This window comes from Cherax quadricarinatus, chromosome 32, assembly GCF_038502225.1.
Source record: "Cherax quadricarinatus isolate ZL_2023a chromosome 32, ASM3850222v1, whole genome shotgun sequence".
In the NCBI taxonomy this organism is placed as follows: domain Eukaryota; kingdom Metazoa; phylum Arthropoda; class Malacostraca; order Decapoda; family Parastacidae; genus Cherax; species Cherax quadricarinatus.
The window spans coordinates 26,561,853-26,586,184 of record NC_091323.1 but is presented as its reverse complement, the minus strand read 5'-3'; the positions used below and the strand labels follow the sequence as shown (position 1 = coordinate 26,586,184).

The 24,332-nt window shown below is 38.5% G+C and overlaps 1 protein-coding gene across 2 annotated transcripts in view; it reads right to left on the bottom strand.

The window, feature by feature from the left end:
• LOC128690149 (glycine receptor subunit alpha-2-like) overlaps nucleotides 1–24,332 on the bottom strand; it is a 303,369-nt gene that overhangs the window by 188,230 nt on the left and 90,807 nt on the right. For both annotated transcript variants that reach the window (XR_011392685.1, XM_070090555.1), the window contains exons 2-3: nucleotides 19,200–19,288; nucleotides 1,547–1,614 (exon numbers count right to left, since the gene is read on the bottom strand). Coding sequence is in view for 1 of the 2 variants with exons in the window: in XM_070090555.1 (XP_069946656.1) it covers nucleotides 1,547–1,614; nucleotides 19,200–19,288 (157 nt within the window). In the remaining variant the exon portion in view is untranslated. The remainder of the gene's footprint in view (nucleotides 1–1,546; nucleotides 1,615–19,199; nucleotides 19,289–24,332) is intronic.

Genomic DNA, 24,332 nt, shown 5'->3' with positions numbered 1-24,332 from the left:
TGAACTTGATATATTACGTAAGTACTGATGAACTTGATATATTATGTAAGTACTGATGAACTTGATATATTACGTAAGTACTGACGAACTTGATATATTACGTAAGTACTGACGAACTTGATATATTACGTAAATACTGACGAACTTGATATATTACGTAAGTACTGACGAACTTGATATATTACGTAAGTACTGATGAACTTGATATATTACGTAAGTACTGATTAACTTGGTATGTAGGTAATGATGAAATTGATGTGTGACGTAAGTATTAATGAAGTTGCTCTTCAATCTTGTTCTTCATGACTCAACACTTGTGTCACTGCAAGTCTCGCCTGTATATACCGAATCACAACCTTTATAAGAATTTTTTTATCACCGGTAGTATTGGCGTATTTTTTTTTTTGGGGGGGGGGGGTGTCCTGATTTGGACATCTTAGGCTACCAATGAATTTAACGAATCTGCAAACAATACAAAAGTCAACAAATTTACAAATCTGTAAATTATTTATCGTATATGCTGTTATATTCACATTCTTCTTCATAGTTGATTCTACTTATTTTTTTTATTATAGCCTCACAATACTCTTACCCATGAGTGTCACGGAGAGAGCGAGATAGAGATAGATAGATAGATAGATAGATAGAGAGAGAGAGAGAGAGAGAGAGAGAGAGAGAGAGAGAGAGAGAGAGAGAGAGAGAGAGAGAGAGAGAGAGCTAGCTCAGGTGCTTTTAACTCATGGCTGAAGCTTCAGCATGTGTGTGTGGGGGAGAGCAGGTTAAAATATACCAAACACAGAGTGTATGATTAACATCCTGGTTTTAACAGCATGGTTAACTGCTGGTACTTGTGGTAGTGAGCGCTGGATGGAGCCTTGGTACTCACCATTTTGGTGAGGTTGATAGAGCCTTGGTATTCACCATGGTGGTGGGGTTGATGGAGCCTTGGTACTTACCATGGTGGTGGGGTTAATAGAGCCTTGGTATTCACCATGGTGGTGGGGGTGATGGAGCCTTGGTACTTACCATGGTGGTGGGGTTGAAGGAGTGTTGGTACTCACCATTTTGGTGGAGTTAATGATAGCCTTGGTTCTTACCATGATGGTGGGGTTGATGGAGCCTTGATACCTACCATGGTGGTGGGGCTGATGGAGCCTTGGTACTTACCATGTTGGTGGGGTTGATGGAGCCTTGGTTCTTACCATGATGGTGGGAACGATGGGGCCTTGGTACTTACCATAGTGGTGGGGTTGGAGCCTTGGTACTCACTATGGTGGTTGGGTTGATGGAGCCTTGGTTCTTACCATGATGGTGGGGTTGATGGAGCCTTGGTACTTACCATGGTGGTGGGATTGGAGCCTTGGTACTCACCATGGTGGTGGGGTTGATGGAGCCTTGGTACTCACCATGGTGGTGGGGTTGATGGAGCCTTGGTACTCACCATGGTGGTGGGGTTGATGAAGCCTTGGTACTCACCATGGTGGTGGGGTTGATGGCGCCTTGGTACTCACCATGGTGGTGGGGTTGATGAAGTCTTGGTACTCACCATGGTGGTGGGGTTGATGGAGCCGAAGCTTCGAATGTAGAGCTCACACGTAACGTTGGTCGGCTCATCTGTCGAGAAAACAAAACACTGTACAAAAATTTAAGTTTTATACCAGAGAGACGGAGCAGACTTAGTAGGACTTACACAAAACCCCCTCTACACACACACACACACACACACACAAAGAAACTCCCAGCCATAATCACAAACATTTTCCCTGATGGGAAGAGAGTCCAATTGCATGAGTGAATGCGCACTCGATGAATCATAGAGGCTGGGAGAAGCAGAAATTAATAGAGAGATAGCAGAAATTAATCTCCACACACCTTAAGCAATACTGGACTCCTCCTACACAAAGATGGCGTCACTCAGAGTAACAAAAAAAACGCATCAAACTGACACACAAAATGGCATACATTCGTTGGGAAGCGATATATTAGTAGAGGAAACAGTACGAATAAAAGGTAATCAGGTCTGATCAAAGTAAGGATAGCTCCAATTAATTGGATCAAAAGATCTTCCACAACATCAAAACTCTCGAACGAGATACATAATAAGTGACCTAAAGGAGAGAAATATATTAGTAAAATAAAGATAAATAAAGACAGAGCTGCCATATTAGAACAACTCTGGAAACCGGTCACAGGTATGTGTGGTGCTGGAATATCCTAAAATCCAGAGATTCCCACAACATGCGTACATCTCTCACAAACTATTAGTATCCTCGCACCCGCTGAGCATAATTACGATTATTATCATTATTATATTCGACAACAAACAGTATGGGTCAACTTTCAGTAAATCAGCATTTATAGCTGGTAAACTTTAGATGTGCACAAGTTAGTACTACAGGAGTTGTTAAACATTCACATGAAGCAACAGTCAGTATAGATGAACTAACACAACTTCATAACTATGACATTCAACTCTCCTACCCGTGTACGTATATGCATTTCACTAGTCGCGTTACACAATGGTTAATGTTTACTTAAGGGGTTCCATTGAGTTTGGTGATAATTTAATATACACAATATTACGTATATTTTATAACGGAGACATTTTTGTTATTCAAATTGTTGTAAAAGGTATTTTTCGGATTATCACTATATTTTCCTATATTAAGATGCATAGTAATAAATGAATCATGGCACTTGTCTTTAAAATTATGCTGTTACGGTGCTTACATTGATTGGTAAGCTGGTTTTTGGGTTAGGCTAGGTTACAACTTATCCTAACCTAATTTATCCTAAAAAAATAATTTACAACAATTTGCATAATATAAAACTAGTTCCATTACAACATACACCTTACTGTAGGATTTAAACTATAAATTATCACCAAATTTTCTGGAAATCTTAAACTAAGTACTAACCCAAACAATTGTTTATGTCTGCTTATAATCTATAATTCTATATAATCATGTATAATGAGAATAGGTAGAAGGCTAGTAGACAGCAACCATCCAGGGAGGTACTGTCGGAAACTGTTATTTGTTTGAAAGTGGCATAATAGCTGGTCTTTCCTTTTCTGGCTCAAGGAAACGACCCCCCCCCCAATATATATATATATATATATATATATATATATATATATATATATATATATATATATATATATATATATATATATATATATATATATATATATATATATACACACACACTAGGTAGTAGGTTGGTAAATAGCAACCGCCCAGGGAGGTACTACCGTCCTGCCAAGTGAGTGTACAACGAAAACCTGTAACCGTTTTACATGATGGTAGGATTGCTGGTGTCTTTTGTCTGTCTCAAAAGCATGGAAGATTTCAGGTATGTCTTGCTACTTCTACTTGCACTTAGGTCACACTACACATACATGTACAAGCATATATATACACACCCCTCTGGGTATTCTTCTATTTTCTTTCTAGTTCTTGTTCTTGCTTATTTCCTCTTATCTCCATGGGGAAGTGGAACAGAATTCTTCCTCCGTAAGCCATGCGTGTTGTAAGTGGCGACTAAAATGCCGGGAGCAAGGGGCTAGTAACCCCTTCTCCCGTATAAATTACTAAATTTAAGAAAAACTTTCGTTTTTCTTTTTGGGCCACCCTGCCTTGGTGGGATACGGCCAGTGTGTTGAAAGAAAGATATATATATTTCCTGTATTATAATTTTTAAACACGCCAGCCGTTTCCTATCAATGTAGGGTATAAAAAAAAACATTCCCCATCACTCATTCAATATGTCTTGCCAGAAGTATGCAGACAACGCAATTCAAACATCCCTCCGAACTGCGACATCCCCACCCCTCCGTCAGAGCGCAGGCATTGTACTTCCCATATCCTTAGATCAAGTCTGGCTAACCTGTTTCCCTGAATCCCTTTATAAGTGTTACTTTGTTCACTTTCAAACATCTTTCACCCCGACTTAATAGGGATTAAATTGAACTCTCGGTGTATATACTCACGGAGATACGGTACACCTCTCGGTGTGATACATGGATGCGTGAAGAGCTATTTCGAACTAACTGCTACTCATTGTAGTAAAATGGTAGAAAACTATTGTGTACCACTGTATCTACCGTCCTAAAACATTTCCTTCTCAAAGAAAGCAGAAGTGCATCAAAACCAAATATTGCTAACACGGTTATAAATATTTACGCACCTTATTTACAGATATGACTATTTTAAAACTGAAATCCTAAATCATTTTATTATCCAACTAATATTTCTGAAAATTGGAGATTGTTATTTTTTCCCAAAATATTGCGAAAATCGTGTGACCAATAACCAATCTCGTTTATAATGAGATTGATAAGAGGAGGAAAAGTTGTGAAAACAAAATTCTTCAATATATATTACTGGTTTTCAAGGCTGAGGTTCGTGTCTTGGCTGGATTAATCCTTATTTAAGGGATTAAAGGATCCTAGATTGGTGGTGTAGGCTACAACAAGCAGCCTTAATAGCCCTTGTGTATTATTATTATGAGTAGTAGTAATAGCAGTACATCCACGGGAAGCGATACACTCTTAGGGGTCTTACAGCGCCGGAAGAACGCGAGGGAAACAAAGCGTTCCATTCAAGAAAGAGAAGAAAGTCCAACTTTTTGGATAGAGATCCTCACCGACCTGGTCAGTGGTGATGACCCCCGGAACGACCTCCCGACAGACCCTCATGTTGACGCTAGGCTTTGAACCAAATACATAATCGAGCCTACTAACAAATGTAACTAAACAAATGAGCCTACTAACAAATATAAACAAATAAACGAGCCTTTTAACACAAAGGTTAATAATGTTCTAGCAGCCTAGCTATTAGTTTGAAGCTGGCCAAAGAACAACAGTGATCGCTGGCTTACCGGCACATGTCTGATCTGCGCAATAAACCTGAAGTTTAAAAGAAAGATTAGGATTTTAAACTTTTTTTTTTACATTCCTATAAAACTGATAATCTTTCGTACTCCTTGTCCAATAAAAATATTGGTTATAAACATCCATAATGAAACCGTGTTATTTATAATGCACCAGTAAAAATTCTTTTAAAATGCATTGCACGATTATAGCCATAACGTTATTCAGTTCGAAAATAAAACATTTACAGAATACACGGCGTAACGCTGATTTCAGTTACCTTTAGGGAATCAATGATGTTGAAATACGGGCCTCACAGAGGCCAAATTATGCAATATATGACAGCTAAAATAATACTGATACATAACATGAGAACCGACAGCAAGAACAAAAAATGTAGTGAACAGTCGACACAATTGATCAAATTCACTATCATGATAGCGGGTTTGGAGAGGCTGTGAAATGCCCACTGTGGAGAGTAAAGGAAAGGTCAGCTGAGGTGCCCACTGTGGAGAGTGAAGGAAAGGTTGAGGTACCCACTGTTTAGAGGCGGCTGTGAGGTTCCCAATATTCTTGGACCCACTCAAAGTTCAAGAACACTGATGTACTGCCCTCCTTTTCCCGTGAAGCCAGGGACACTAATACTCGTCCCACCATAGCGTGTTTTTGCATATCTTGCATGAAATTTTCCGCAAAAGGCGATACATCCGAGTAGTTTTTTATGAGAGAGATGTGGTGGTGGTGGTTACATAAGCATAGACTGTGATGCGACGAAGAGAAGTATAACATAACAGACTATCTACACTACGCAACAGGAAGAACAGTATCAAAACGGATTGATAACCAGACAAGACAGGAAATAGTAATAACAGAACGTCACCAGGTCGCAACAGGAAGTAGAGTAACAAGCAGAGTAACATAATAGGCGGTCAATAGGGTATCAATATGTTAACAGAGATCAACAGGAGGGAGGTAAGCATAAAGAGCAGTCAACAGGACAACAGAATACAACAGGAGGCGAGCACGACAAAACCTTTGACCTTACCTTCGGTTCTCCAAGTCACTCCATTATTGGTGGAAGTGCCAAGAGTGGTGTCAGTGCCCACCGCCCAGACACGCACACGTATCTACGTGAGCCCGAACGCACGCACGCATACACGCACCTACCAAGTACAGCTTTCAGGAACTTCAGGAACCTCCACAGTCCTTCAGGACATTATATTATATGTCAGATGTGCAGAAGCAGAGTAGGCAGCACTCACCCGAATATGTCCAGAAACTAGAGAATATCTAGAAATTTGGTTCGAGACGAGACGCAGAGCTAATAATAAATGATTAAAGGAACTAAACCTTACAACTTTAGAGAACCAGGGGTCGAGGATTATAAGGTATAAGAAACTCAGGGGGTTCTTTAAGAGCATACAGAGACAATAAAAAAAAAGGGGAGGAGGAACCAGCAATAGACAATAAAATAAAAAATACATAATACAGAAATCTTAGTTTAGGCATAAAAAGATGAAAAACTCACAACTGTAAATTCATGCAAGTTTACACATTAATTTTTAAGTCCACTTTACACTTTCTTAAATTTTTAGCAACAGTTAGAGGACTTTTAAGTGGTCGTGAAAAACAGAAGCTCCCCTTTTCATGTTATCCTTCCGGTGTCCAGCTTTTTTATTCTCCTCTCCCCATCTCCATTTCTCTGTTTCACGCTCTCCATAAATCTTCGTTTACATCTTTTTTTTTTTGACTTTCTCCTATACTGCCTTCCATTCATCTGTTCATTTTTCCTTCTCTCCCCTCCTTTAGTTTCCCTCTTCTTGTCTCTTACTGTCTTCCGTAGCCTATTTCCATCCTTCTTCCTCTCTCTGCCTTCCTGCCCTCTCTTTTTCTCCTAGATTGCTCTAGTGACGGTGTAAGTATTTCCAGTAGGGAAAAGATTTTTTCCTGAACATTTCAGCAATTCTTGCCCTCTTGTGTTAGCTGGAGTCACTTGTAGCAGGAAAGTTCACTTGTCAGAGTTAAATTGCAGGTCTCTATTAAACAGTTAAATGCTAGTTAGTCGAGGAGAATTACGTCCCGTTACACCAGCGCTGTGTATTATTGTGCTGAGTTACAACTGTGAACGTGGAAGACAACCAATGCAGCTAAAACTGTTACCATGAAGCAGTTAATAAAACTTCCCTGTGCAACGTCCTCAGAGTATGAGGACAAAGGAGTGTTTCAATGTTCGGCTCCTGTTGTTCTCACAAATACTCCCTCCCCGTTGTTCCCACAGCTACTCCCCCCCCTGTTGTTCCCACAGCTACCCCCGCAATTGTCTCTGGTTGAGTGGTACCTTTCCCAACATAAAATATGCCAAGGGAAAATATTCAGCATCAAGTCATCTCCCATTCAGGGGACTAATACCGTATGATTTATTTCTCCTCATGCATGTGAAATAATGACACACAACTGAGCGAATGTAATTGAAAGTCCACTAAAGCACTTCTGATTTACTCACCTTTCAATGTAGTTAGACTACACATTACTAAATAGCTGCATAATTTCTTCAAAATTTCATCATCAAAATCACATATCTGGTGGTTGGTTAATAAGATTCAAAGAATGTTGTCAACACAACAGGTCATTAAGGGTTCATGTAACCTGTTCACCACCCGTCAAGGATAGCCTAATCACTATTTCAGGGATTAAAGTAAATTCTCAGTGTATATCCACTAACAGACATACAACTCTCGGTGTATATAACCTTGTCTCACTTCAGTGCTGTAAGCACCTGGCAAATGAAGGGATGAACAGCCTAGTATCGAAATTCTCAACGAAGCAATCTCTGTGAATTACTTAGAAGCTTAGCCTGATTGGTATAAGGCCTCACAAATATATAAAGTACACCGAGAGGTGTATATACACTGAGAATTTACTCTCATACCAGTTTTAGGGATTAAACTACAGTATTGTTGGCAGGTCGTGCAAAGCTTACACATAGAACTTTAATGACCCTCGTGTAGTCGACGGGAGTTAAACCATATAAAGAAACCAACTTCGTGCTGAAGTAAACCTTTCTTTACAAACGAGGTTTCGCTCTATGTAAAACCTTTGACTTCATGAAACTCTAAGAACGAAACGTCATAGGCACATACATGATTTGCTCTACACATAATATCTCTACCGTATATGGTGGGCAAGTCTTGGCATCCAACATTAAGCTTAAAACTTATCAATTGCACTACTCATCAAGGCTTTAACAAGTTTTCAGTTTTCACATGTTGCTGTAAGATTCGGCAATAAAAACCCACAGTGGTCATAGTGGAGCCCACATTAATCTGCAAAGACAGTGAATGTGAACGATGGTGAAAGTTTCTTTTTTTTTGGGTCACACTGCCTTGGTGGGAGACGGCCCGCGAGTTTATATATATATATATATATATATATATATATATATATATATATATATATATATATATATAGAGAGAGAGAGAGAGAGAGAGAGAGAGAGAGAGAGAGAGAGAGAGCGCAGCAACGGAGCAACAATAATTTCAGTTACATTACACAACACAAAAATATATTTCCAACAGAAGAGGAACATAAATATCAATAACAACCCAGAATCAGAAGCCAACTGTTCGTAATAAGACTCTTCAGCCCCACAGCAGCTAGAGAGGGCTATCAGTGCTCCACAGGGGTCAGCATGTTAGTTAGTATATACTGTTCGCAACAGCTCCACAGGAGTCCACATCACCCAGCGCTATGGTACGAAACTGTCAGGTCAGTGCTCGCCGGGTCTGAGAGGTAATGAAGAGCAGAGATGTGTGTGATGTTATATATTTTGTAAGCTGCCTAACACGCACGGTGCATTAACTGTGTGGACAGCAGAGGAAAGGGTGGTGTGGTAGCAGGGTGAGAGAGAAATGATGAAGGAGGGAAGAGAGAAAAGATCAAAGGAGAATACAAGAATGGGAAGAGGAGACACAGGCTGAGGGGGAACAGGGAAGAAAAACTAATGTACAAGACTTAAGAAAAATAGCACAACAAAATTACAGATAAAAATAAAAATCATAAAACAAAATTTTTATTTCTGTACATGTTTCTCTTTCAGCCTGTGTTGCTCTCATTGTAAGAGATGCCAGTGGTACGGAAACACACCAGAGTAACGTTACAGCAGTAGCGGGGACATACAACTAGTTACCACAGTTACGAGGACACAACTAGCTACAGCAGTCACGGGGGAATACAGCTAGTTACAACAGTTACGGGGTCAAACAAAGGTAATATTGCAGCAGCCACAAAGATGAGACTTACCAAAGCAAAAAAAAAAAAAGTAAACATTCACAACATTCCAAAACGTAAATTTATGCGAAATTTGGAAGAAAACTTTTTTGGAGGATGCTTGAAAAAACAAAGAAAAATTCATTAATAAAGTTTGCAGGATTCTTTCGTGCTGGAAACCGCTTACTAAGACGCTGTTCATGCCTGGTTACCGGCCTTGAAACGAGAACGAACAGTGAGAAGCTTCACCTCCCACTTACCACTAGTCCACAACACACTCAGCCCCTAAAAACACACAAACTCTTTGTTTCTACTTTTAAATTCGCTGTATATTGTTGTCCCTCCTTTTGATGCCGGTAATGCCGTCTCCTTTAATGCAAGCACTGGACTCCTTCATACCAATGCAAACAAATGTACCTGTGATACCACTACTGGCAAAGGAACCTTTGATATTAGTTGTCAATGGTACGCTTTCATAAGTGCTGACACTGATGCCTTTGATACCACTGCTAGTCGAGGTATTTTTCATGTCGCTGTTCACAATGGTATATATATATATATGATTCATCTGATGACAACGATACCCTTAATACTAGTGAAGGTACTGGTACCTTGTATATCACTGCTGGCAAAGGTACTTATACTGGTTGCCAACAATGATAAAATTGCTGACAGTAGTTCCTTTCACACCAGTGCTGATAATAGTACTTTGCTTACCACTGCTGACAATGGTACTTATACTATAGCCGGCAACACCAAAACTTCTGACAATGGTAAATTTGACACCATTGTTAACAATGATACCTACATGCGGAAGCCAGTTTCATTTGCATATTTATATATTAGTTTATTATTTATCATGCCATCACTAGGCGCACGGTTAACTTGTCCAACTGACTGTTGTCACGGGAAAACATTGCGTCGTTGTTGGAACAACGACATTTGTTTTGCTTGACTGACAACAAGGATAAAAATTCACCACTACTGCCCCCATGTCACTGTCTATCAATTCTACCCTTCGGCAACAATGTGATATTTTTTTAAACCGAGTTGAAGGTATAAGTTCTGTAAGCCAGAAGATGCTTATAAACATGGGTATATAGCAACTTTTTGCTCAATTACATACCCAGCACCGGTACAAAAACGGTTGCTTGATCCTGATACCAGCACCGGTACAAAAACGGTTGCTTGATCCTGATACCAGTACCGGTACAATAACGGCTGCTTAATCCTGATACCAACACCGGTACAACGGCTGCTTAATCCTAATACCAGCACCGGTAAACAAGCGGTTGTTTAATTACTGAGTGGGTTATTTAAAACACTCACGTCAAGAGACACTTTCCTATTTCCTGACAAACAGCCACCACCGTCAACCATATTGAGGTGATCCAATGTCCGGTTGGAAGGTCCCCCTTACGACAACACGGAATTTTTAATCTGAATACAGTCAGCAAAGAACTGTAACACTAAAATGTAAATTTTTTTTACGTAATTCTAATTATTTACAGACAATGGGTTCCCGTTTCCTATGACATACTAATGAAATTATTTAAGTAAAAAGTTAAATAAAATATAGTACACATTTCTGGAAATAGAGAGGCAAAGATGCTGGCGGCGGCAGAAAACTCTGCTTATCACTTAATTGACTCGAATTTTATTAAGCTTTTAGGAGCTATTTGTCATGTCTGGTTGTCCTGATTAGACCAAAATCCCCCTGCCCCCCATCCCTCCTATTTTTTATTCCTATAATTAAACCACTAGAAATGTAAGAAGAGCAGGGATGGCAAGAATAATCAATTCTGTTGCTAATTTTGGACAGAGGTCTTTCAAAATTATAAAAGGAAAAGGCCTCGCCACATCACAAAAAAAGATAAGAGGCCTCTCTACCTAACAAAAGAATACAGACTTCTCAACATCACAAAAGGATATAAGCCTCTCCACCTTACATAGAATATATTTTCTCTTTGTTATTTGGTTTTGGTGTATTGTATATCGTATCTCTCGAGCCTTGCGATTGCTGAGCGTGTGTAGTTAGTAATCCCGTAGTTCAAGAACGATTTGCATATTTGGTCATGTGTTGCTAGTCGTGACCACACAAGATGAAGCAAGCCTCCGTCAACAACAGTAATCAATACGGCAGCCAGTATGTCCTCACACTGTTGTTGTGTTAAACATAATAGCCTGAGTTCACTCCATTTTTTTTTTAGCGCTGCATCATCAAACAGCGACGCCGGACTAGGAGTTAGTATAAATGTTAATCAGCATGGTAATCACCTTCAGATTTCATTACACAATTTGTTGCAGCGCTGTATAGCCCTTGTGGCTTAGCGCTTCTTTTTGATTATAATAATAATAATTACACAATTTGCACGAACAATTGTTATGAGCTTATTCGAACTCCTGAGCGGCACTGTTTCATAATTTTAGGTGTGATAACTATACCTTGAGCTTTACATCACTGAAACTTTAACCTATGTTCTGCACTATTGCTTTTCCGATTTATGATGCAGAATCCAGCAACTCCAGTCGCATTTCAGCCTGCAAGAAACAGCCTGCATGGGAATCCCAAGGATTTAATAGAATATGCTCCGCGCTGCCACACATAAGCTGCCCGATTATGTTATTTCGTTATTGACGATTAACTCTATATGAATGTAAGTGAAACCTAACCTAACTTAGAATAATTTTTTTTTGTAAAGGTTTATATCAGAGACATAACGAACTGGAATGTGTGAGACAACGTCCGTCCTAGTCGAGGGACAAATTACAAATGAGCACTTGACAGTAATGTGATAACTTTGTCAGGAAGGTATCATGGATGTACAGCAACAATATGATGATCCTCCTGCCGAGGTCGTCCCAGGATTGTCATGAATATCTCAGGTCAACGTGTTGTTGGACTGAGCTGCTGGATCACACGACAGAAGCCCGCGTCAAGAGACACTTCTTTCCTGACAAATAACAACTCTTCTTCCTAAAGCAAAAGTTGATTTTTTTTTACATACGGCTTTAAGAAAAACTTTTCGACATGTGTCATTTGGTTTAAGTTAGATCATCTTTGTAGTAAATTTAGCGCCCATGTATGACATAAGGGTGTGAAATCCTCCTAAGCTCACTATGATGTCACCCAAAGCTTCAGCTCAGCTTGATGCTGCTGTCTCGGGCGCTTTGAATGATCAAATATGACGTAACAGATCCTCTGTTGGAGTTTCCAGAATCTTTTATAGCAAAACGCCAGGATAATATGCTTAGGTAAAGGTTACAATACAGGCGAGAAAACGTTGTAATAATTTACACCAAGAAAATATTGAAAGAGCTGGTTCAAATTTACAGGTCTAAAATACTCTTTCCGAGAACGGAATGCATTGTCGACATTTCAAAATTCCCCAAGTGAAAAACAGGAGTGCAGTAAGTACACCTAATCAGTAACTTTATAAATGTAAGGGGTCTAAAGCCTTTCAGCGCCATTCATTATTTTCGAATACAAAGAGAACTACCAAAGAACCCATGACTTCAAGAAGAATTTGGTACGTTTCTCCTAACTATTCCACCATGCTCGAATACTCAGTCGCACTGTGGTACATGCGATTTACTGCGTGCCGCCAGCCCTAACAATCCGACTGGTCAGATCATCAATAAGAGCTAGCCTGAGAGCGGAACAATCAATAAGCAGACAATACATTGGCAGGAAATAGGCAGCGTTGGGTAGATTTTATTTCAAACTACCTGGTCTTCCTACTCATTTATGCAACACTGCAAGCTCCTGGTGATGTGTTGATTATAACATGAAAGGCCTAGATCAATCATTCCTCTCTCTTATATATATATATATATATATATATATATATATATATATATATATATATATATATATATATATATATATATATATATATATATATATATATATGTCGTGCCGAATAGGCAGAATTTGCAATCTTGGCTTAAATAGCAACGCTCATCTTGCCATATAGGACAAACGAAAAATTTGTGTATGCAATAATTTCGCCAAAATCATTCTGAACCTAACGAAAAAAATATATTTCACTGTGTTCGTTTAGTATTAAATTACTGTAAACAAATCTAAAATATATTGTTCTTGTTATAATAAGGTTAGGTTTTTCTAAGATTCTTTTGGTGCAAAGTTAAAAATTTTTTACATTAACATTAATGAAAAAAATATATCTTTAAACGTATAAGAGAAAATTTCAGAAAGAACTTAATTTTAAATGAGTTCTTGCTAACTGACCAGTTTTACATATTCGGCACGACGTATATATATATATATATATATATATATATATATATATATATATATATATATATATATATATATATATATATATATATATATATATATATATATACATATATATATTTATATATGTATATATATATATATATATATATATATATATATATATAATATATATAATATATATATATATATATATATATATATATATATATATATATATATATATATATATATATATATAATGTATGAAAGTATAGTGGTACGAACACTCTTATATGGGTTGTAAATGCTGCAGCGAGGAGGCGGTGGAGATGTCCTGTCTAGGGGCAATGTGTGGTGTAAATATTATGCAGAGAATTCGGAGTGTGGAAATTAGGAGGTGTGGAGTTAATAAAAGTATTAGTCAGAGGGTTGTCGAGGTGGTTTGGTCATTTAGAGAGAATGGATCAAAGTAGAATGAGATGGAGAGCGTATAAATCTGTAGGGGAAGGAAGGCGGGGTAGGAATCGTCCTCGAAAAGGTTGGAGGGAGGGGGTAAAGGAGGTTTTGTGGGCGAGGGGCTTGGACTTCCAGCAAGCATGCGTGAGCGTGTTGGGAGTGAATGGAGATGAATGGTATTTGAGACCTGACGAGCTGTTGGAGTGTGAACAGGTTAATATTTAGTGAAGGGATTCAGGGAAACCGGTTATTTTTATATAGCCGGACTTGAGTACTGGAGGGGTTTTGGATACTGGCAGTTTGGAGGGATATGTTGTATATCTTTATACGTATATGCTTCTAAACTGTTGTGTTTTGGGGACCTCTACAAAAACAGTGATTATGTACGAGTGAGGTGAAAGTGTTGAATTATGATGAAAGTATGTTCTTTTTGGGGATTTTCTTTCTTTTTGGGTCACCCTGCCTCGGTGGGAGACGGCCGACTTGTTAAATATATATTTATTTTTTTTTTCAACAAGTCGGCCGTCTCCCACCGAGGCAGGGTGACCCAAAAAAGAAAGAAAATCCCCAAAAAGAAAATACTTTCATCATCATTCAACACTTTCACCACACTCGCACATTATCACTGTTTTTGCAGAGGTGCTCAGAATACACAGTTTAGAACCATACACATAAAGATACACAACATATCCCTCCAAACTGCCAATATCCCGAACCCCTCCTTTAAAGTGCAGGCATTGTACTTCCCATTTCCAGGACTCAAGTCCGACTATATGAAAATAACCGGTTTTCCTAAATCCCTTCACTAAATATTACCCTGCTCACACTCCAACAGATCGTCAGGTCCCAAGTACCATTCGTCTCCATTCACTCCTATCTAACACGCTCACGCACGCTTGCTGGAAGTCCAAGCCCCTTGCCCACAAAACCTCCTTTACCCCCTCTCTCCAACCCTTTCGAGGACGACCCCTACCCCGCCTTCCTTCCCCTATAGATTTATATGCTTTCCATGTCATTCTACTTCGATCCATTCTCTCTAAATGACCAAACCACCTCAACAACCCCTCTTCTGCCCTCTGACTAATACTTTTATTAACTCCACACCTTTTCCTAATTTCCACACTCCGAATTTTCTGCGTAATATTTACACCGCACATTGCCCTTAAACAGGACATCTCCACTGCCTCCAACCGTCTCCTCGCTGCTGCATTTACCACCCAAGCTTCACACCCATATAAGAGTGCTGGTACTACTATACTTTCATACATTCCCTTCTTTGCCTCCATAGATAACGTTTTTTGACTCCATATATACCTCAATGCACCACTCACCTTTTTTCCCTCATCAATTCTATGATTAACCTCATCCTTCATAAATCCATCCGCCGACACGTCAACTCCCAAGTATCTGAAAACATTCACTTCTTCCATACTCCTCTTCCCCAATTTGATATTCAATTTTTCTTTATCTAAATCATTTGATACCCTCATCACCTTACTCTTTTCTATGTTCACTTTCAACTTTCTACCTTTACACACATTCCCAAACTCATCCACTAACCTTTGCAATTTTTCTTTAGAATCTCCCATAAGCACAGCATCATCAGCAAAAAGTAACTGTCAATTCCCATTTTGAATTTGATTCCCCAAAATTTAATCCCACCCTTCTCCCGTACACCCTAGCATTGACTTCCTTTACAACCCCATCTATAAATATATTAAACAACCATGGTGACATTACACATCCCTGTCTAAGACCTACTTTTACCGGGAAGTAGTCTCCCTCTCTTCTACACACCTTAACCTGAGCCTCACTATCCTCATAAAAACTCTTTACAGCATTTAATAACTTACCACCTATTCCATATACTTGCAACATCTGCCACATTGCTCCTCTATCCACTCTATCCTATGCCTTTTCTAAATCCATAAATGCAATAAAAACTTCCCTACCTTTATCTAAATACTGTTCACATATATGCTTCAATGTAAATACTTGATCTACACATCCCCTACCCACTCTGAAACCTCCTTGCTCATCCGCAATCCTACATTCTGTCTTACCTCTAATTCTTTCAATTATAACCCTACCGTACATATATATATATACATATATATACATACATATATATATATATATATATATATATATATATATATATATATATATATATATATATATATATATATATATATATATATATATATATATATAGGATGGGGTCCACCTCTGGTGTAAATTGTGGGACCCATAGCCTCGGAGAAGTGGATAAAAAGGCTTCAAGGAGGAATATTTGGATATATATATATAATAAGAACATAAGAACATAAGAAAGGAGGAACACTGCAGGAGGCCTGTTGGCCCATACTAGGCAGGTCCTTTACAATTCATCCCACTAACAAAACATTTGCCCAACCCAATTTTCAATGCCACCCAAGAAATAAGCTCTGATGTGAAAGTCCCACTCAAATCCAACCCCTCCCACTCATGTACTTATCCAACCTAAATCTGAAACCACCCAAAGTCCCAGCCTCAATAACCCAACTAGGTAGACTGTTCCACTCATCTACTACCCTATTTCCAAACCAATACTTTCCTATGTCCTTTCTGAATCTAAACTTATCTAATTTAAATCCATTACTGCGGGTTCTCTCTTGGAGAGACATCCTCAAGACCTTATTAATATCCCCTTTATTAATACCTATCTTCCACTTATACACTTCGATCAGGTCTCCCCTCATTCTTCGTCTAACAAGTGAATGTAACTTAAGAGTCTTCAATCTTTCTTCATAAGGAAGTTTTCTAATGCTATGTATTAATTTAGTCATCCTACGCTGAATGTTTTCTAACGAATTTATGTCCATTTTGTAATATGGAGACCAGAACTGAGCTGCATAATCTAGGTGAGGCCTTACTAATGATGTATAAAGCTGCAGTATGACCTCTGGACTTCTGTTGCTTACACTTCTTGATACAAATCCCAGTAATCTATTTGCCTTATATATATATATATATATATATATATATATATATATATATATATATATATATATATATATATATATATATATATATGTATATGCATATTAATTAGCTCATTATTGTTGTCCTCATATGTTCTTTCATTTACAAGATTCTCACCAAATTTCCCAGCAACTTAACATCCACAAATTACATCATCATCAACATTTAAACACTTAGCCAAATCTCACTAAATTAAGGTTAAGCTCGACGCTTTCACCTGGTATTACTGCATAATTCTTCATGTGTCGTAAGCACAAATACTAATTTTCATTTAAGTGTAAGCACCTGTGATAAATGCCTTACAGTAACATGAAATCTTCCTCATATAGCGTAAATTTTTCTGCCATCTAGGCCAGGGTGATCTTTAGAAATGTGGTAAAAACATTCTTCGCACCGGTTATGAAAATGTTTGTAATGTTTTTTTCTCCTTATGAGGAACTCTAGCAAGGATTGTTGACACTGTCCCCAAGATTCCTATCGTCTCAGTCTCACAAGTGGCTTGTACAACACTTCCAGGAGTAAAACTGTAAACTGTAGTAAATATAAATTACAAATTACCTGATCGCTGGTCATGGACACGCTTATTAACTGTAAGTTAACTATCCCTGATTTCCCCGCCCAGTATTAGTGGCCACATGACTAAGGGGCAAAATACAGTAAATAGTTATTACCAACGGATCTGGCGCAGAGACTCGTATCCACGATTCATTGTAAGACCTCTGAAGCACGTTGTTAACTGTCAGGTAACCTTGGGAAACCGTGTGGAACTCAAGAGATAGAAACTTAGGAGATGCTCTCAGCACGGTCCCTGCTCAAAGGTGGCTACCAGTGTCCTTCTCCACTGATTCACAGCAGAACCGCTAGGTGTCATTACTTATCTAATTCCCTACTCATTTCTACCTAGTGTGAACATATGTTAAAGCCTAAAATTACATTTTTCAATTCTCTTATTAGTTCGTAACATTCTAATTCTACCTAAAACCTGTAATCTATCAAATTAGTGTAAACCTATCAATAATTATGTGATGACTCATGCGTTGTTGGCGTGGATTCTAAAGGCCTCTACTGCTTCTTACAATGGATTTGTGGGATTTCTTGAAACTCAATAAATTCCCACACCAATTTTCATTTACAGAGTATCTGAGATATGTTCCTCCATAAAAACTCAATCCTACTAGCACACTGCCGATTATAGTGAAGAAAAATCATGATGCAAAACAGTTTTCAATTGGGACAAGGTTTTTGTTCTGATAAAACTCTACAGAGTTATCCCTATTAAAGCTTATTCTTCAACTAGCGTCTTTTCCTCGCTAAAATAGTTAAAAAATTCTGCACCTAGACAGTACTTGTCGTTGTATGTGTACACGACTTTCGATGAGTAAAACAAGAAGCCGTGTGAAGTGGAACATTATTAGTAGCAGTTTGGTATGATCTAATTCTAGTGTATGTATTAAGCCCAGATAATTAATTTGCCACAAGCGAGAGTGCCACATTCTGCCAGTCAACACTGCATAACCATCCAGATGACGTGTGTAATTTATAGCACTGTAACCATGTGTATAACCACGTAGCTGACATTAAATGTTAACCATGTGGTTAACATTTAATGTTGCTAAGAAATATTTTCTGCCAGCAAACCTAACACTTTTCTACCACTATTATAATTTATAGCCTAATCTTTAATACACAAGGTTTCTCTTGAATACGAGTTATTTTTAAATCATGACAATAAAAACTCACCACTGAGCAAAACGTTGTGTAATAAAGGTTTGTTCTCCTTTAATAAGTGACTTTGTATCACACTGCTAAGAGCTGATACAACCTAGCAGTGTAGCAGCAGGCGACATCTTGCATAGGAACTGGCCAAAATTTCACACGCAGTGTTCTCGACAACTAAGCTGGTGGTGTTACGAAAGCCAAGTCCAATTTAACCCGGTTAAGGCTTGGCTTGACTTGCAATGAACAAATAAAAGACCATAGCCCAGGCACAATCATCAGAACAACTCAGGTATTTGTCTACGAATTAGAACACGATCCCTGGAAACTTACGGTATACACCAAGTTGAGGGGAAGCTCTGTGGTAAAGGTCTCTGCTAACAACTGAAAGGACCCGATTTGGATTCCTGGGAGAGGCAAGACGTATAAGTAAGTTTACTATAAATATAATGCCATAATTTTTAAAGGGGTGTACCGGTAAACCAGCGGAAGACCTCGGTCAAATGATAAAAAGCTGCGGGTCATCATAAGACTAACACCCGCGTTAGGAAACACTAGTCCTGTTTCCTGACAAATCTTACCTACCCTAACCTGTGTCTGGGAGAGAGTGAGATGACTTACTCTTGTGGTTGGTTGGGGTCGCCCTGCGATCGTAGTTTCTCAGGAGACTGTCCAGGATTCTCAGATGAGCCGTCGTTACTTTGTTACTTCTGTCAGGAGAGAAAGTCACATTACTACTTAACCACATAGCATCCTATACTGCTCTCTCCTCGTATAAATTATGATTAAATCCACAGAGTATCTTGTCAAGAAATTAACAAGTATTAAATATGCTATCTGCCTGTCCAACATCGTAAGTGTATTCTGTCCGTATTTACTCCATTTATAACTGTAATTATGTTGTGTATGTGTGTGTATGTATGTGTGTGTGTGTGTGTGTGTGTGTGTGTGTGTGTGTGTGTGTGTGTGTGTGTGTGTGTGTGTGTGTGTGTGTGTGTGTGTGTGTACACAAAGATTTATTTCCACATTATTTCATTCCCTTTATCATACACTTTCCCCTAGGGCAAAATAAAAGTAAACCTACATAAATAGTACATTAGTAATAAAAAGTGCAACAATGCACTGGCCTTTGTGACGAACTCACTTTGTTGACGAAGCTCTGAGATGTATGAAATGAAAGAAAGCGAAATGAAGCCACATGAAGAAAGCATGAGAGAGAGAGAGGGAGAGAGAGAGAGAGAGAGAGAGAGAGAGAGAGAGAGAGAGAGAGAGAGAGAGAGAGAGAGAGAGAGAGAGAGAGAGCGAGAGCGAGAGCGAGAGAGAGAGAGAGAGAGAGAGAGAGAGCGAGAGCGAGAGCGAGAGAGAGAGAGAGAGAGAGAGAGAGAGAGAGAGAGAGAGAGAGAGAGAGAGAGAGAGAGAGAGAGAGAGAGAGAGAGCTATTGGTTATTACTAAAATAACTGCCAAGTAAATTAAATTGTAATTAAACTCGTATGCTACAATGGCAAACATAAATATTAGTTTCAAATAAATGGATGAAGTTTTGCTCTGATAAAACAACAAAATATGCAGCATCTATGTGGTACATACACTTAGATAAATACATGAATAATTTAGGAAAAGCCCCAAAAAGATCTACAAAATGGGTACCAGAGCTGAAAAAAATGAGTTATGATGAATCACTATACGTAAGTGCTAATGATGCTCACGCTGACTACTATTAGGAAAATATAAGGCATGATAACCACGCATAAGGTTATAGAATGACTTAAGACAACAGATATAAAAGACTTCTTAGTCCTCCAACAGGGACAAGAGACCGCAACTTTTTAGTGATTAAAAAAGCTGACCCAAAAAGATACAAGAAAATTTGTCTTCACAAAGTGATAAACCAATGAAATGAATAAATGAAAAGAGTATGTAATAAATGCTATAACCGTCAAAATGTTCTAAAATTTATATGCTGAAAAAATTACTGAAGATGGGACACCACGTATGTGACATGTCGCTGCGTTGTATCTCCCTAGTGGGTTTAGCGCTTCTTTTTTATTATAATAATATGTGACATGTCAAAATAACTTAATAATGAATATAAGATACCAGATATATTAAGCAAATTTCCTAAATTTGTTTGTAACAGATAAGTGTACTGTATATATAAATCCAAATGTACTCCTGTTAACCCTTTTAGGGCCTAGTTCGTAGGCCTTTTGTGTATCCATATGCTCTTGCGCTACCCTCCATAGGATAGATATGGGATGCACAATAAACTAGCCATTTCGTGTGACAAAATCTAAAAAAAAAACTAATTTTGTGATTAAACACACATGCTTACATACACATATATAGTTTTAAGATTAGGTATGATAAAGCTCATGGAACAGGGGGAGAGAGAGGACCTAGCAGCGACCAGTGAAGAGGCGGGTCCAGGAGTTATGACTCGACCCTTTCAACCACAATTTGGTGAGCACACACACAGGTGTATCGCTCAGCACCGGCAATAGCAACAGCAGGTTTGCCAATAAAATGCAAACATTATTGCAATTCTCACTCCTCGACAACAAGAGGCAACGGCCATAAATATTCAGAAAGTAATTAATACACTCATAAAAATGAAAACAATCTGGTTGGTCTGAGCAAGAGCCTGAACTAATGGAGTTATCTACACAGTGTTAACAGCAGATTTAAATGCAGACACAAAGAGAGGGAAGAGTGGGAAGCACAAGACACTGACGGTAGTGTGAACCTCAGAACTGGTCACGTTTCTTAAGTATATAAGCACTTCATCTTGTATACTCTGACATGGCTTTGACTACTGGAAAATATATCTCTTCATGTAGAATATTGGTAGTGAGAGAATGCCTATAGAAAACTTATTAATTGACATCACAGGCACCTGCTTAACAATGCTTGAAACAGAGTTGACAGTCAAATTGTGGACGTCACATCCTCAATTAAATGCTAGAACACAGGATTATTGTGTGCTTGATGACAGGTTTGAACCACCTCCATCCCTCCTGAAAAAAAATGAAAATGCAGTAAATATCACGCAAACCCTAGCTATCTTTCCAGAAGTGCACATCTATCAAAGTCCAAAACATCCAACAAGCAACAACATTCCCACTCATCCTTCAGAGTGGAGGGCTCTCTACGTTCCACCTCCAGTTCTCATATCTAGTTTACCGGATTCCATTTTTATAGATGTTAACTTAATAGATTTTATCTTTGCAGATGTTAAATTGCACACTCCAAAACCACTTGTCTCCACTGACTCCGAGTTGCCAAGGTTCACACATGTCTGCTGGATGTTCATGCTTTAATATCCGAAGACCTTCACACCCTCCGTCCAACCCTTCCTAGGACCACCACCACCACTGTTGTGCCAAATCATCTTAACAACTCATTCCACCACACCGTCTTTTAATTTCTCTATTCTTAATTCTCTACCTGATATTTACACCACAAACTAACCTCAACAGGACATAATCAGTGCCTGCAACTGTATAATGCACCTACACAAAAGGTCAGGTGCTGTATAACGTACTATACTCCTCTGGTCAGGAATCTGTGTAATGGTTAATTGAAGCCAGCGATGCAAGGACCTCCTGGTTTAGCTAATATTTACCTGTGCAACGTCTGAAACATTAATGAAGGTCTGAAAATTTAATGTCTTCCTGTATACCACCACCCAACTTATTTGCGCTTCAATATTTTGGCTTGGGAAGCTGAAGAATTCCTCAATACTTTTTTTGTTTTATTTATGGAGTAGCTCCTTGAAACTCATAACAAATTTAAAATTAATCATACACTCAAACCCAATTTTACATTATTTTTCAAAAACGTATTCGATCAAAATGAAAAAAAATATGATATCAAAACATTTCCAAACAAGACACAACATTTCGATACAGATATTAATAATTTCAGAGATTTTACCTCTTAAATAACTGGCTGAGGGAGAGGCCAAGGCGAGGTCACTCGGCGTTCTTGGCAATACAAAGATAAATACAAACCTACTTAAAAGCACCTAGTGTAAAATTATGTAACAAAAAGAACAAAAAGGCACAATACCGTGACTGGAACAATACACAACCCGCACATAGGAGAGAGGAGCTTACCACGACGTTTCGGCCGGTTCATGCAAGTCGAACCGAAACATCGTCGTAAGGTCATCTTTCCTATGTGCGGGGTTATTTGTGATGTAACAAAAATATAAACCACTACCATTAACAAGCACACAGCAAAACTAAGTAGTATCACATCAAATTAAAATAACCCGCATCAATTAAAAATTCATCAACTGTTAAATAAAAACAAACGTTCCTTAAAAATTCGCCGAACTCCCTCCAGGTAATCCGGTATTTGGAAAAAAAACACAAACTGCCTTGGGCAAACAGTTAAAATGTTCTCCACAGTCAGCAGTATTCCAAGTTACACAGAGGCATGAACACATGGAATCAGGTTGCGATGGTTGAGGTAGGTAAGTGAATGAGTGTGTGTGTGTGTGTGTGTGTGTGTGTGTGTGTGTGTGTGTGTGTGTGTGTGTGTGTGTGTGTGTGTGTGTGTGTGTTGGGAGGAGGGGGGTCTTTTAGTTACCAGTTGTCAATAATACTTGTGGATAGACACTTGGCCTGTTGGGTATGTCCTTGACAATCCTTGTTGAATGAGGAGGGAAAAACACTCACGTCCTGTGAAACCTCTATATTGAGCTATCAGGATTCCTGACCTAATAGACTACAGAGGCACTACGCTCTTTCATGATGGTTTATATCATACAAGTTAAAGTGAGCCATGAGATTTGATAGCAACGTTTAGCTTGTATCTGACTCATCCACAGATCACAACACGGGCATCTCTTTCGCTGAAAAATTAAGAGACCAATTAAATCAAGCAGAACAGCTCTAGCCAAATCAAAATGTTGAGTGATTTTCAAAATGGCTAAATGGAATTGCATATGACATTAAAAAATAAACCTCACTGCGAATATCATCACAGAGAAAAACAAAACATCAAATGAATAGAACAGATATCAGCGACATAAGACTTCACTATGTACAGTGGGAATTATTGCTAGTTATTTAGAAATCAGTTAGATGTGTGCAAGACAGTTCAGTTACTTTCCAAGATGTTAAAAACATTAACCATCAAACTGACTAATAAACTTCTCCCATTATAGTTAGCATAATTTGTAAATGTAAGTGGAAAATTAATGAGTCAGCTGTGATGACATAATGAGGCGATATCAACACCACCTCTCTCTCTCTCTCTCTCTCTCTCTCTCTCTCTCTGGGGCACACGCCCCAGCTCTGAGGAGCTGGATGAGATTTTCGCCTTATAATCGGTGATACACACGTAACAACATGTACCGTATATGCCACCTTTATATCAACAATGTATCTCTTAAATCTTCTGTACCATATTATGTAATAAAATATTCCTATTAGTAAAAAAAATATATAGTATATCAAAAGATGGGGTGGTAGGGGAAGTGGAATATTCAAACGGCTTCAGGAAGAAATCCAAATATTTTTCCTTGAAGCCTTTTTATCCACTTCTCCGAGGCTATGGGTCCCACAATTTACACCAGAGGTGGACCCCATCATATATATATGTATGTCGTGCCGAATAGGCAGAACTTGCGATCTTGGCTTAAATAGCAACGTTCATCTTGCCATATAGGACAAGTGAAAATTTGTGTATGCAATAATTTCTCCAAAATCATTCTGAACCTAACGAAAAAAATATATTTCACTGTG